The sequence below is a fragment of the Furipterus horrens genome, unplaced genomic scaffold, assembly GCF_987537825.1.
Source record: "Furipterus horrens unplaced genomic scaffold, mFurHor1.1.pri manual_scaffold_4, whole genome shotgun sequence".
NCBI classification, from domain to species: domain Eukaryota; kingdom Metazoa; phylum Chordata; class Mammalia; order Chiroptera; family Furipteridae; genus Furipterus; species Furipterus horrens.
Genome location: NW_028327174.1, coordinates 86029360 through 86044483, shown reverse-complemented (window position 1 = coordinate 86044483; position 15124 = coordinate 86029360). Strand labels below are relative to the sequence as shown.

Below are 15124 nucleotides of genomic sequence, written 5' to 3'. Positions count from 1 at the left end.
TGTAAAATGATTCGTGTGGCTAGGTGGGGCTGGTGTCTCTGGCCAGTGGCCTTGGAAATAAGGCAGGGAACTCAAACAAATCAAGTATTAGTATCTCTGCAGGCACAGTGGAATAATAGAGTAGAGCCATATATAGACCTGAAGAAAGCAAACTAACTACCCATGTTGCTAGAGATATGTGTGTACAGGAAAAATATTTTGTGTTCTTTGGTGTGACTGACATGCATGTATCAATGTTTGGACTTGTTTATGAGCATCATAATTGTTTGTGAGGATTTTCCCCCCAGACATTCTTATGTGGGAGGAGCAATCTGCAAGGCTATATTTGCTATAGTTGCAATGTCACAGGAAAAGACAACTACCTAAATCTTATGCTCTGTGACAGTACCAGTTTATAAATTGAGTTGGCCAAAAAGTTTGTTTAGTTTTAAAGTAAACGTAAAACACACATTTTTCATTTTTGCCACTAACTTCATTGAACAATGTATTCACTGTTTTGTTTCACTACCTTCTGCCACCTTTCAGGCAACTTTATAATTCCATCTTCCCAAATCTTTTAATCTTTTTGAGCAAAGAACTGTTCCAGGTACCTTTTGCAGTCTTTAAGGGAATTTAAATTTTTTCCATTAAAAGAATTGTGTAAAGACCAAAATAAATGGAAATCCAAAGGTGCAATGTCTGGTGAATACAGCAGATGAATCAGAACTTCCCAGCCAAGCTGTAACAGTTTTTGCCTGGTCATCAAAGAAACATGCGCTCTTAGTTATCCTGATGGAAGATTATGCATTTTCTGTTGACTAATTCCAGATGCCTTCTGTCGAGTGCTCCTTCAGTTGGCTTAACTAGGAGCAGTACTTGTTGGAATTAATTGTTTGGGTTTTCTGGAAGGAGCTCATAACTCCCTTCCAATCCCACCGTATATACAACATCACCTTTGGATGAAGACTTGCCTTTGGTGTGGTTGGTTCATTTCACTTGCCCCACGATCTCTTCTTCCATTCCACATTATTGTAAAGTATCCACTTTTCATCACCTGTCACAATTTGTTTTAAAAACAATGTTTTCATTGTGTTTAAGAAGACAATCGCATGTGGAAATATAATCAAAAAGGTGTTTTTTTTTTTCACTTATGTGGAACCCAAACATCAAAATGATGAACATAACCAACCTACTACAAATGATTTTCAGTGCTTGATTTGGATATTTTGAGTATGTCATCAATCTCCTGTGTGGTATAATGTTGATTGTTTTCAGTTAATGTCTTGATTTGATTGCTATCAACTTCAACCTGTCTACTCAACTGTGGCAGATCGTCCAGTGAGAAATCTCAGACATGAAACTTCGCAAACCACTTTTGACACATCAGTCACAGCACCTTCTCCATAAACTGCACAAATTTTATTTTGCGTTTCAGTTGCATTTTCACCTTTCTTGAAATAATAAAGTATAATATGCAGAAAATGTTGCTTATTTTATTCCATCTCTCTATTTAAATGGCTACACAAAAATTCACCAATTTTGATTATTTTTCTTTTTTCTTTTTTGAAAATATGCTTTATTGATTATGCTGTTACAGTTGTCCCAATTTCTTTTCCCTTTGTTCCCCTCCACCCAGTGACCCTCCTCCCTCCAGTTGTCCCCCACCCCTTAGTCCATGCCCATTGGTTGTGCATATAGTTCTTCTCAACATCTTCCTGTCTACTCCACTCCCTCCTACTATGCTTCTTAATACCTGTACCATCACCCTCCCTTTGCCCCCTTACCCCTCCCCACTGACCCTTCCCCAAAATGTTCCCCATACGTGTAATTCTTTTTCCACTCTCGTTGCCTACTTAGTTTGCCTTTGTTTCTATTCCCTAGCTTCTGTTGTTGGTTGTTGTGATAAAGTTTTCATTTTAATGTTTATAGTTTTGATCCTCTTTCTCCTAAACAAGTCCCTTTAACATTTCATATAACAGTGGTTTGGATCTGATGAACTCCTTCAGTTTTCCTTTGTCGTGGAAGCACTTTCTCTGCCCTTCCATTTTGAATGACATTTTGCTAGATAGAGTAATCGTGGTTGCAGGTTTTTGCTTTTCATTACTGTGAATATTTCTTGCCAGTCTCTTCTTGCCTGCAGAGTTTCTTTTGAGAATCAGCTGATAGTCTTATTGGGACCCCTTTGTATGTAATTCTCTTCTTCTCTCTTGATGCTTTTAAGATTCTCTCTTTATCCTTAGGGTTTTTTTGTTGCTGTTGTTGCTGATTTGTTTTGTTTTTTCTTTATTCTTAATTTTTGACATTTTGATTATAATGTGTCTTGGGGTGGTTCTCCCTGGGTCCAGGTTTTTTGGAACTCTCTATGCTTCCTGGACCTGTAAGTCTATTCCCCAAGGTAGGGAAGTTCTGCTTCATTATTTTTTCACATAATTTTTCAATATCTAGTTGTTCTTCACCTTCTGGCAACCCTATGATTCGGATGTTGGCCCGCTTATAGCTGTCCCGTAGGTTTCTGAGCCTCTCCTCATTTTCCTCACTTTTCGTTTCCTCTTTCTGCACTGGTTAACTATTTGTTCCTTCCCTATGTTCCGATTTGTTGATTTGATGCCTGGTTTTCTTGCCCTTACCACTAGTTTCGTATGTGTTTTTGTTCATTTCAGCAGGGCTAGCCTTCATTCCTTCCCCGTCTTGTTGAAGATGTGCTGTTAGGTCTGTAACCATTCTTATAATCAAAGCTCTGAACTGTGCCTCAGAAAGATTTCCTATCTGCTGCTTTGTTAGATTAGGTATTTGCTGTCTGGTCAGCTGCATCACTGGGATCTCTATCATGATCTGTGCCATGCTGACAGTTTTGTGTTTACCTTTGCTTCCTGGGCAGGGCTGTCACACCTCCTATGCTATAGGGGGCGGAGCCCCGTGCACTCGTCACAACTGGGCGTCCCTTCTCACCACGCTGTGTGTGGCGTTTTCTGTGGGGATGGGGGTCCAAGATGGAGTCCTGCTGTTCACTCTCCACTGAGAGACTGGGAGCCTCCTTCTTCGTGCCCACCCCTTCCGGGCCTCACAGTCCAAGGCAATGGGGGTCTGCCTTCCCCAGTATTGGAATCGTGAGCTCATGGGTCTGGTCTGAAGCCATGGGTGCTCCCCAGGTGCTTCTCGCCTCCCTTTAAATACGGGTGTCTGTGCTTACTGCTGCCACTGCTGCCAGCAGAGCTTGACCTCCCCGCCCCGGCTTCACCCCTCCTACCTGTCCTGACGAGCACCACCTCTTTATAACTTCATACGTTGGACTTCCATTTATTTTCTGGAACTTCTGGTTATTTCTGATTTTGTGGTAGTTATATTCCTTCTTAGTTGTGGAGGGAGATGGAACGTGTCAGTCTAGGCCTCCATCTTGGCCAGAAGTCTCCTCTGTGTGTCAATTTTGATGTTTTTTTAATGTATGCTGATATGACAGCTGTTGCAATACAATCTAACAAAATTGTTTCAAACGAAGTTAAAGACAGCTAAGCACTACTAGAGCCATCTTATGGAACAAACCAAATGAACTTTCTGGCCCACTCAATAGTTGGTTATTCTTATGTATTTATAGTTATATTAAATGAGAACATGATCTATCATACACATTGTTTTACATATATATTCATGTAAGCATTTCCATTGATTCAGGATAGTGTTTACTAATTGAGGATAGAGAACGGAGACAAACTAATTCCTGCTTTAATAAAAAAGTATCTTTAGAACCTGGCTTTTTTCATTATGGTGATCTAGATACCATGCTTGTATACCTTCACATTTAGGGTAAAAATCTGTGAGCACAGATAAAATTTCCTTTTTTTTTTTTCACAGAATCTTTGTTGTTTGATGACTGTTGTTCCCCTCAACTAGAAGATACTGAATATGAACTGTTTGCAACAGAAGGTGCCAGTAAAGATATATTTGTATGGCTTCTAAAGGAAAACTTCTCTAACTAAAAAAAAAAAATTGCAGAAAACCTATTTATTAAATGTAACATGAAGGGTTGCCTCTCTTAAATTAGACAAAGAGTTTATGTGGATGGTTGGATAATATATGCATGTTTCTTTCAATTAGTCCCAAAGAGAAAGTTGCAAGTTGATATAAGGGTCCACTGGGTGACCAAGGAGCCAATTTAGGAGAGTTGTTTTCTCTTGTCCAGCCTGCAGTCTTATCCTAATATGACAGAGGTACAACTATAACTTGGGTTCCTATTTACTTGATTTGGAAGCACCTTATTATTGGTGATCTGTTGGTCCATAGTGAGAGACATCAGTATTCTGACAGGCTGTTAATTTCCAAGTGGCTGAAGGATGAGAGGCTGGGAAGGGTAGAAAGGTCATAGAGACTCTGGAAAAGCCAGTTCTCTAAATAATGGAATGGGGAGAGGGTAGCTGGGTTCTGTTTACAGTAATTGATGGTGATTTAAATGTGTTCAGAGGCAATGCTAGGTTTATGTTTTGAAATAAATAGTAAAATCAAGGTTTAGTGAAACATTATAGAATTATATAGTTCATGATAATAGGTATTTCTTAACTGTTCACATAAGTATTGCTATGGAAAATAGATTGATTTTATATGTCCAGTTAGTAAAACCAAATATATTTTTTCTAAACTTCTTGTTTATCCTCACTCCCCATGGCAACCTCTTGCTACCTAAACACACAGACACACACACACACACACCCAATACCTTAAATGTTTAAATCAACACTGGTGGTTAGTCTGGTTCTTTTGTCATTTTTAGAGTAACTCTACATGAGTTAAATGACAATGCAAACTTGACCCCAATGACAAATATTAATTGTTTTACGTTTTTTAAATTATAATTTCTAGAAAAGACAGAAAAGAATTCGTTAAGAAATGAGAATCCCTTGAGCTGTAAGTACAACTTATTCCAGAGATCTCTATATGATCAGAAAGAAGTGGGTGTTGATATTATTTGGTTATAATAACTCATACTTATCTCAATTAGAAAGTAAATATAAAACATGTGCTCTTGCACATGTGATGTGTTTATTTCCTTTAAACATAGATCTTCTGGTGGCATACAACAAAGCTGAGATTGCTGCTACCAAATTTATTTTTCAACTTCATTGGTTAGAACATATTTCAGAGTATTCTGTCAACACACAGTGGATGAGAGGTTCATCACTCCTTTGACTGACATGTGATGAGGGCTGGCAATTTGGAATATGGTTCATATTTAAATATTAAAGACTAGGAAAAGAGGTAATACATATAGACAAACTCATGTTATATTTTAAACTTGACATCAAGCTGACATGAAAATAAACACACTGCACTACTTAATTTTTTTCCAATGCATAAATTATGAAATAAGCACAGCTGCTATGATTTACGTGTATATGTGTCTGCATTTGATCAGAATTGAATGCAATGTATTTACCATATGTTTTCTTTCTTCAATTGAACTCATTTTCTAAGAGTTGTCTGTGTTTCCCTTTCTAAACTAGAAATACACATATATCCAGTAAAAATATTTTCATTTGTTTTAAATGTGGTTCTGCCTAAAGAAAAAGGAGTTAGAGTAAAGATTTCAGGAAAGTGTTTAGAGATTTGGAAGGATTACTATAAAATGGGGGATAAATGTCATACGGGAAGAGATAAGAGGCTCTGAGGAACTTCAGTGACAGGAGGTGAAGAAATGTGTTCACCTGTGCAACAGGTACGTATTTATCACCTGTGCAACAGGTACGTATTGCCACAATTCAGATACTGCTCTACATAAGGAGGATCTGGCAGTGAAAACATTCCTGACCTTATGGGTTCATGTCATGACCCAAGTTAGGAAAGGAGTGCTTTCCCTTCTCCCAGGAGGTGGCCCAGTGTGACACCACTATAGCAGCAAGCATTTGCTTGTGGGCTATTCAGGAGTCTTTCATACCTGCTAAATGTGAAAATTTTGTGTCAAGGACACTTTCTAGACCATACTTGTAAACTTTTATGTTTATTTTCCACATTCATGCTGAACTATTCTCTGTGAACCTGGTCTTCTCTTCACAGAGCAGTCATCCTATATTATTAATTTTGTTTTTTGGGGGAAAATTTATGAGTGTGTGCTATGTAAAGATTTTTTACAATTATAATGAGAATGGGCCTCCCTGTTTTGTGTTTGGTATAATGTACTGATCGATGGGCCTCAAGGGGTAAATAGAAACTTAGAAAGAGGGAAATAGCAGGAGAATATGGTTGGCTCTAGAAACCACATTCCTGCCTATTCAAAACCCTCACTCCTTTAAGGAGGTATCAGAGCATACTGGAAAGAATCTGGGTTTCAATCTTGAAGCTACTGATGACAATCTTAAATTACCCTCTCAGAGCCTCAATTTCTTCACCTGTGAAAAATAGCTTTATAATATCAACTTCTCATGGGGATATTAAATTAGGATTAAATGAAATAACTTATGCAACGTACTTATCATAGTGCCTGAGAAATAATAGGCTCTTAGGTAAGGGCTAATTCCCTTTCTCTATATACCTCCTTGGGTTCAAGCATTGTTTTTGAAATGCCCCAGAAATAGAAGTTGTGTTATCGTGGAGAGCAAATTTATTGACTCAATAAACTTGTTAATGTATTTGCATGAATTAGTGTATTGATTATTGACTTTATAATGTAAATAGCTGATCCGCAGAGAAAGGAAAGTAGAACATGTTTTAATTTAGAGACAGGAGGTTGGGCAACATCAGGGGGACAGGCTCTTGAGTGAGGCAGGACTAAGCAGGATGTAGGAATAGTGGGACACTGTAAAACCCAAGATACCAGCAGAGTGGCATCAAAAGGGAAACAGCCTGGGAAACTGACAGCAACTCTGTCACCATTTTGCCTGGGCTTGTGTTTATTTGCTGTTGGAGATCCCAATCAAGAAAGAGTGCTCAGTGCCAACTCAGGGGATTATGTGCAACAATATACTCACTGGATGGCAAAACTGGTTTGGATAATCTGTCCAACCATTCTTGATTAGTTAATAATAAAATACTCTTTAGAAAAAGAGGTAGCAACTCAAACATTTTTTTATCTGATTTTGAAGATGTTTGCCATAATCTTATTTGTTTTATAGAAGAAATAATGCACAGAAAACTCAAGTACTTTACAATATTTTTTAAAATTGCATGAGGATAGAAGGGTAGGCCCTATATCTAAGTATGGGCCCGTGATTCCATTTCAAGATATCTGAAATCCAAAATCTCTGAAAACCAAAAATTGATTTTGTCTCCATTTGGTTCTTAAATCTTTGTCATTAAAACTAAGTTGATATACACACAGGAGACTTCCGGCCAAGATGGAGGCCTAGACTGACACGTTCCATCTCCCTCCACAACTAAGAAGGAATATAACTACCACAAAATCAGAAATAACCAGAAGTTCCAGAAAATAAGTGGAAGTCCAACGTATGAAGTTATAAAGAGGTGGTGCTCGTCAGGACAGGTAGGAGGGGTGAAGCCGGGGCGGGGAGGTCAAGCTCTGCTGGCAGCAGTGGCAGCAGTAAGCACAGACACCCGTATTTAAAGGGAGGCGAGAAGCACCTGGGGAGCACCCATGGCTTCAGACCAGACCCATGAGCTCACGATTCCAATACTGGGGAAGGCAGACCCCCATTGCCTTGGACTGTGAGGCCCGGAAGGGGTGGGCACGAAGAAGGAGGCTCCCAGTCTCTCAGTGGAGAGTGAACAGCAGGACTCCATCTTGGACCCCCATCCCCACAGAAAACGCCACACACAGCGTGGTGAGAAGGGACGCCCAGTTGTGACGAGTGCACGGGGCTCCGCCCCCTATAGCATAGGAGGTGTGACAGCCCTGCCCAGGAAGCAAAGGTAAACACAAAACTGTCAGCATGGCACAGATCATGATAGAGATCCCAGTGATGCAGCTGACCAGACAGCAAATACCTAATCTAACAAAGCAGCAGATAGGAAATCTTTCTGAGGCACAGTTCAGAGCTTTGATTATAAGAATGGTTACAGACCTAACAGCACATCTTCAACAAGACGGGGAAGGAATGAAGGCTAGCCCTGCTGAAATGAACAAAAACACATACGAAACTAGTGGTAAGGGCAAGAAAACCAGGCATCAAATCAACAAATCGGAACATAGGGAAGGAACAAATAGTTAACCAGTGCAGAAAGAGGAAACGAAAAGTGAGGAAAATGAGGAGAGGCTCAGAAACCTACGGGACAGCTATAAGCGGGCCAACATCCGAATCATAGGGTTGCCAGAAGGTGAAGAACAACTAGATATTGAAAAATTATGTGAAAAAATAATGAAGCAGAACTTCCCTACCTTGGGGAATAGACTTACAGGTCCAGGAAGCATAGAGAGTTCCAAAAAACCTGGACCCAGGGAGAACCACCCCAAGACACATTATAATCAAAATGTCAAAAATTAAGAATAAAGGAAAAACAAAACAGCAACAACAGCAACAAAAAACACTAAGGATAAAGAGAGAATCTTAAAAGCATCAAGAGAGAAGAAGAGAATTACATACAAAGGGGTCCCAATAAGACTATCAGCTGATTCTCAAAAGAAACTCTGCAGGCAAGAAGAGACTGGCAAGAAATATTCACAGTAATGAAAAGCAAAAACCTGCAACCACGATTACTCTATCTAGCAAAATGTCATTCAAAATGGAAGGGCAGAGAAAGTGCTTCCACGACAAAGGAAAACTGAAGGAGTTCATCAGATCCAAACCACTTTTATATGAAATGTTAAAGGGACTTGTTTAGGAGAAAGAGGATCAAAACTATAAACATTAAAATGAAAACTATCACAACAACCAACAACGGAAGCTAGGGAATAGAAACAAAGGCAAACTAAGTAGGCAACGAGAGTGGAAAAAGAATTACACGTATGGGGAACATTTTGGGGAAGGGTCAGTGGGGAGGGGTAAGGGGGCAAAGGGAGGGTGATGGTACAGGTATTAAGAAGCATAGTAGGAGGGAGTGGAGTAGACAGGAAGATGTTGAGAAGAACTATATGCACAACCAATGGGCATGGACTAAGGGGTGGGGGACAACTGGAGGGAGGAGGGTCACTGGGTGGAGGGGAACAAAGGGAAAAGAAATTGGGACAACTGTAACAGCATAATCAATAAAGCATATTTTCAAAAATTAAAAAAAATAATGACATCATCTGTGGCCTTCTGGTCCTGCAGGGCTATAGCAAACATGGATCTCTCCTTCAAGCCCTCCACGAACATGGCTACCAGCTCAGCGATGACCACACTGCTGGGGGACATAAACTCATAATTCTCTTCATGCAGTGTGGACAGCAACAGCCTGTGCCTACCCTGGGCCTCCCTGTTGGTGATCAGACTCATGACCTATGGGAAAGAGAGTTCTAGGAGTATCCTCTCCCTCTGGTCCAGGAAGTACAGCCCCTTCCAGTTAACAGCCAAGATCAACTGAGTTTTTGGCAGTTGGAGGCCAGAGATGGTGGTGACTTCAAGGAGTCTAGAGAAGAGCAGTGGCCACTGGAGGCGGGTGGCATCCACCACCTGCTCCTGCACATCCCGTGGCATTGCCTGCTTCTGGGTGTATGGTGCCTTGGCATGGGCAGCAGTGACAAGGCTAGCCCACTGCTCCAGGGACTTCGTACGTACAGTTTGGAGGGGATGCAGCTGGGCAGAAGTTCCTGGACTACCTCTCTCCCCAGCAAGGCACCGAGCTGCACATAGCAGTGCTGGGCCAGCAGCTCCACCAACTCTTCTTCCTTCTCGAAGCTGTACTCGCCGGACCAGACTCCATGCAGGACTTGGCAGTAAATGAGCTCAGTGCTGACAGCATCCTCATGGGAATCGTGCCGGGGGTAAAGAACTCCTTTCGGAAGTAGAGGCGCCAGGGCAACTGGTGCTCACTCTCACCTCTCTCCCGGGCCAGCTGCTCACACTGGCCAATGGCATCCCTCATATGGTCATGCCCACTGCCCAGGGATGAGAACTTGTCATACACAGTAACCTGGAGGGAAAAGCCCACGTGATCACAGAGGCCCTGCTTGTGGGCGATATGCAGGCAGACTTCCCATGATGTCAATGCTGAGTCCACTGTGACAGTTAGGTTCTCTCCAGTCGCCAAGATGACCTAGATCAGGATGTGCTTCTTGGACTTGACAGCCTGCAGCTCCACCCAGGTGGGGGGTTCTATGTGAACCCCATTGGCATAGGTGCATCTCAGGCGCTCAGCACAGAAGGGACCATAGCTGGCTGGCCCTTCACCAATGAAGTTCAGGAGATACTTCATGAACCTCTCAGAGGGTGAGAAGCAGCCCAAACAAGAGGCTGAGCAGGATCCAGCCCCGGGCCAGGCTGCTCATTTTGAAGTTCTCTGACAGTTACTTGCAGATCTGGCAGTAAATCTTATCCCTGAGGCTGGGATGCAGGATGGCATACTTCACAATGAAGTGCACCTTCTCCAGGTTGGACATGGGTCGGTCTGAGGTGGAGCCATCAGACTCAAATGCCTCCTCTCCAGTATTCAGTTGGTGGCAACCTGGCCTGTGATCCGGGAGGAGTGCTTCAGCTTCATGAAGGAGATGTCGTTGGTCCCTCTGTTCCTGAGGCTGGGGCTCTGTGGATAGAGGCAGTTTGTGAGTGAAGGCGAACGAGGGCAGCACCTCAATGCTGCTGACCTGAAAGCCTTGAGTGGAGGAGTAGCTTTCTCCTGGGTTTACTTTCAAGTATGGCCAACAATTTTCTCTTCCTTGAAACTCTCCCTCTCTGGGATCCCCGCACACCTCTCTGTCTTCGAGTTCTGCCTGCTTTGCTGATCTTCATCATTACTATCACTTCAAAGGCACAGTCCTCAAATGTTGGTGTCTTTAGGATCCTGTCTTTAGCTGTCTGCTCCACTCCCTTTCTCCTTCTCATAGGGCAAGGATTCTCAAAGCTCTTCCTCCAGCTCAGACCTCTCTTCTTGTTAACAGAAAGGGGACCTGGTCCTTAGTGGCTCTGCCTCGGGCTTGCCTGTAGTGTGTGGGTTCTTGACTTCATGAAGGAAGGGGTTCACAACATGAGTCCAGGTGATTTTGAGAGTACATTTGTTAAATCTGGAGGCAGTAAAACAAGGAAGGGCTTAGGACAGAAGAAACTACAGGAGAACTTTGTTGGACTGCTTTGGCTCACTGGGAAGTCAGAGAAAAGGGGTCCTTGGAGACAGGTTCAGGGTGTTAGCCCAGGATGAGCTGCGCTGCCCATTGCTCCCCTGGTTGCCAGTCTTATTGGGTCCCTTGGAGTTTAGGAGATGCGTGTCTGAAGTGGAACTGCTTCCAATGTCCTGGCTCAGTTGGAAACTACTCTGTCCAGCAGAGGTTTCATGACCATGGCAGAACACATCTATCCAGGACACTATATTTTGTCTGGGGGGGGGGGTGCAGTGAGGAAGGGAGGTGGCTGTTCCCTCTAGTGGAGAAAGCGCAAGACCTCCATCCCTCATGCTTTTTATTGAGAAGGGTACACATGGGAGATACAAGGTCAAAATTCATGAATCCTCAATAGCTTTTAGGCACCTAGATTACATTTGACAATTACAGATTACAAGTACCAGTATAGAGGGCACAGTGACCAGTCTGTGTCAGTGTCTATTAAACATCTTGACACCACACTGGCATTAGGTGCCAGGTTTCATATATTCCTTACTACAGATTGTTTATAGTTAACTAAGAGATAAGAAAAGCAGAGCAAGCTCCTAAGCATAATAAGCATTATTTAAATCCAATTCCCATGGAAACCCTCTGTATGGTCTTCGGTCATGTCTCCTGCACAACCTTCTAGTGTTCTGTTGAGACTTAAAGACAAGCCAGTGGGTGGAAGTGGGGATGAGAGATAGTCTGGCTCATAACTGGGGTTACAATTCCCGAAACCACAAGGAGCAGTTCCCCACACGTGCCTGTTGGGGAAGAAGGGGGAAGGAAAAGGTACATGCATGTTCCCAGGAGGGAAAGCGAGTGCATGCTGGGACCTTCATTTTGAGGGTTTTTAAAGGCTGGGGTTTAGGAGAGGATCTCAATATAATATTCATCAGCTTTATGCTGATATGCCAAATGAAATTTATTCCTTCAACTTCATCTGTTCTTGGGTGTGGTTAGCAAATGGCACTAATTGGATTTCTGCTATCTATCTCCTTGAGTAGTGTGATTTAAGCTATTTACCCTCTGGTTGCAGAGGAGATGAGTAAACCATTTACTCTTAAGTGTTCTTGGTTTAGGGAAGATAGGATTTAGTAGATGTCTGCAAACTGTCTTAGTTTCTGTATTCCACTTACTAGCTTATCTCACTCTGAGCAACACATTTACCAGCATCTACCTACCCCAGGCACTGCAGAGTTAGTGTGCCACAGCCTCTAGTCCCCATGCTGTGTGCATTTTTACTGCCCAATATGCCTGGAGCTCCCTCCATAGAGGAAACAGAAGTGCAAGTCTTGTAGAAATATGCCAGCCATGTACTCAATTTAAACTTTTCTAGTAGCCACATTATAAAAAGCAAAAAGAGCCCTGGCTGTTGTGGTTCAGTGGACTGAGCACCAGCCTGCAAACCAAAGGGATCACTGGTTCAATTCCCAGTCAGGGCACATTCCTAGAGTGCAGGCCACGTCCTCAATTGGGGGTATGTGAGAGGCAACCACCCATTGATGTTTCTCTCCCTCTCTCTCTTCCTCCCTTCCCCTCTCTCTAAAAATAAATAAATATTGTTTAAAAAGCAAAAAGAAACAGGTGAGATTAATTTTAATAACATATTAACCCCATACAGCCAATTATCATTTTAACATGTAATCAGTTTAAAAACTGGGATATTTTACATTCTTTTTTTCCATACTGAACCTTCAAAATTTAGTGTGTATTTTAAGCTTGATTTGCACTAGCCACATTTCAAGTGATTAATAGCCAAATGTGGCTGGTGGCTCCTGTACTAGGCAGTGAAAGTCTAGAATGAAAAATTTAGTATTTGAGGCTGGACAAAAGCACCCTTGAAAGAAGTATGATTGGACACATACATTACAAATGTCACTTTATGATTCATGTACAAGGTGGGGCAAAAGTAGGTTTACAGTTGTTCATATGGAAAATAATACAATAATAAATAATAATAACATAAGAATAAACCATGTTGCGTACTCATGACTATAAACCTACTTTTACCCCACCCTATATATTCTGTTCCTTACAGTTTTCCCCTAACATTTAGAGCAGCTTTTAAAATTCCAGTGCTCCTCAGCAGTGCTAAGAATCAGAAAGTGTTCTTCCTCCAATGCTGGGAAGGGATTTTCAAGGGAGAGCATCCCCCTGCCCCAAAGGGTAATCCCAAGAGGAAGGTGAAATTCTTAGCACAGAGCTCTCCCTACTTGGAGAGTCCCTTCCAAAGCTTATTGTGAAGCCTCTGGATTTTGTTTTAGAAGAAAATTGCTTTTCTTTACAATTCCTTTTCAAAAGTTTCATACCTTAGCTGCCATACATAAAATATTTTTACAACAATCTTAGATTTTTTCCAGGGTGGTGTTCATTTTTAATAGCATCTCTTTCAGTCCGTGCATCTTGAAATTTGGTTCTGAGAACAGGATTCCTTCCGTCAGTTTCGAGTGTGCAGTACTGGAAAGGACTATGGTGACCAACCAACTGGCGTTGAGCAGTTCCTAAACTAGCGCTTAATTCTGGACACTTCTCCATAAATGGTTTCAGAAGACTGCTCCTATCCTGGGGGCTGAAATGGGTGCTTTTTCTGAAAAAGAAGACATTTAAAGTTATGTAGAGGCAACAAAGCTTTCTAAGAATATTTTTTGGCAGGTTGATAAAGATAACCAAAAACAAACAAAACAAAACAATACAGGCCTGGGAGAGTGCTGTTAGCTGTTGGGACGCCGCCAGATATTGGTGCTTACAAATGGGAGAGACAATGGCCTTTACTGTTACTATTCAAAACGCTGTGCACTTTCTTTGATCGTCAACTAAATTATTTCACTTGACAAGTCTAGGCCGTCCTGGTGGGGCAGAGGAGGGCCCGGCTTCCAGGCGGCCAAGCGGTGTTCCAGTGTCCTCGGCGGTCCTCCCCTGCGGAGCAGGGCTCCGGAGATGGGGAGGGGTGCGCAGAGCCCCGGCGCGTGGCCCGCCTTTCTCGGCTGTCAGTCTCAGAGCCACCCCAGCTTCCAGGTGGGGACGCCCCCTCCCCCGCAGCGCAGCTCGGCGGGTGGGGAGGAGGGGCTGGGCTGCGATTGCCCGCCCCTCCATCTATCACATGGCCGGAGCGCCACAAAAACAACAGCTTTGGCCAGGGCCGGGACTTCAGGACGGGGTACCTGGAGCCCTTGCTACAGCTCCCACCCCATGGAGGAGAGTTTTCTCGAATCCTTTGGGAGGCTGAGCCTCCGACAGCCGCAGCCTCGGTCCCCGGCCCCGCCGCCCCCGCGCAGGACACCCCTGCGCCGACACAGCTTTAGGAAACACCTCTACCTCCTGCGAGGCCTCCCCGGCTCGGGGAAAACCACACTGGCCAGGTAATGCCCCCGGCCCGGCCTGCGCCCCCGGCCCCGGCCCCAGCCTAGTTCTGTGGAGCCCGGGCCGCGCCGTAGGTCCTGTGCCGCGCTCCCCGAGCACAGTCTTGGCGCTGTGCCCCCACGCCAACCCCAGGTGGCACGGCCCTTGCCCGCAGCTGCACGGGCCCAGGGCAGCAGCCGAGGACCTGCACCATCCGGCCTGGGGGCGGGAGGCTCGCAGGGTTTGTGGTCAGGCCAACCCGGGGGAGACTGCAGAGAAAGCGGCGGGGCCGCCCACCGGTGCGCAGACACCGCCACCGGCGTCATCAGGCGTCTTCATCCTGGAGGAAAGACGCGGGGCAGGGCTCGGGGCGAAGGCTGGCGGCTCGCTGAGAACCGAAAGGGTTAGGCAGCTGCAGGGCTGGGGCAGCTGCGGAGGCGCTCAGGTGCGCAGGGAGGGGTTGGCGCGGCCCGCAGACCCTGGTGACAGCGCCACGCGGTGGGCGCCCGAAAGAGTTCACCCGCGAATTGTGTAGGCGACTGGAGTGCCAGGTCAGATCCGACTACGCGGGCTTGTCGCCTACTGCCACCTTGCTAGGCCCACCAGGCCAACCTCAACTCCACCACTCCCTGCCTTGCACTTGAGTTTCCA

The 15124-nt window shown here is 44.0% G+C and overlaps 1 protein-coding gene and 1 pseudogene across 2 annotated transcripts in view; one reads left to right on the top strand and one right to left on the bottom strand.

Annotated features, from left to right (window-relative positions):
- Window positions 1–9116: 9116 nt before the first annotated feature.
- On the bottom strand, window positions 9117–10266 carry LOC150012339 (unconventional myosin-VIIb pseudogene; annotated as a pseudogene).
- A 3774-nt stretch (window positions 10267–14040) lies between these two features.
- Window positions 14041–15124, top strand: part of N4BP2L1 (NEDD4 binding protein 2 like 1) — a 35987-nt gene continuing 34903 nt past the window's right edge. Inside the window, exon 1 of one of the 2 annotated variants that reach the window (XM_090273708.1) lies at window positions 14041–14493. In XM_090273708.1, coding sequence (XP_090129834.1) covers window positions 14072–14493 — 422 coding nt within the window. In that variant the 5' untranslated portion in view covers window positions 14041–14071. The remainder of the gene's footprint in view (window positions 14494–15124) is intronic. The other variant, XM_090273705.1, reaches the window with a different exon arrangement.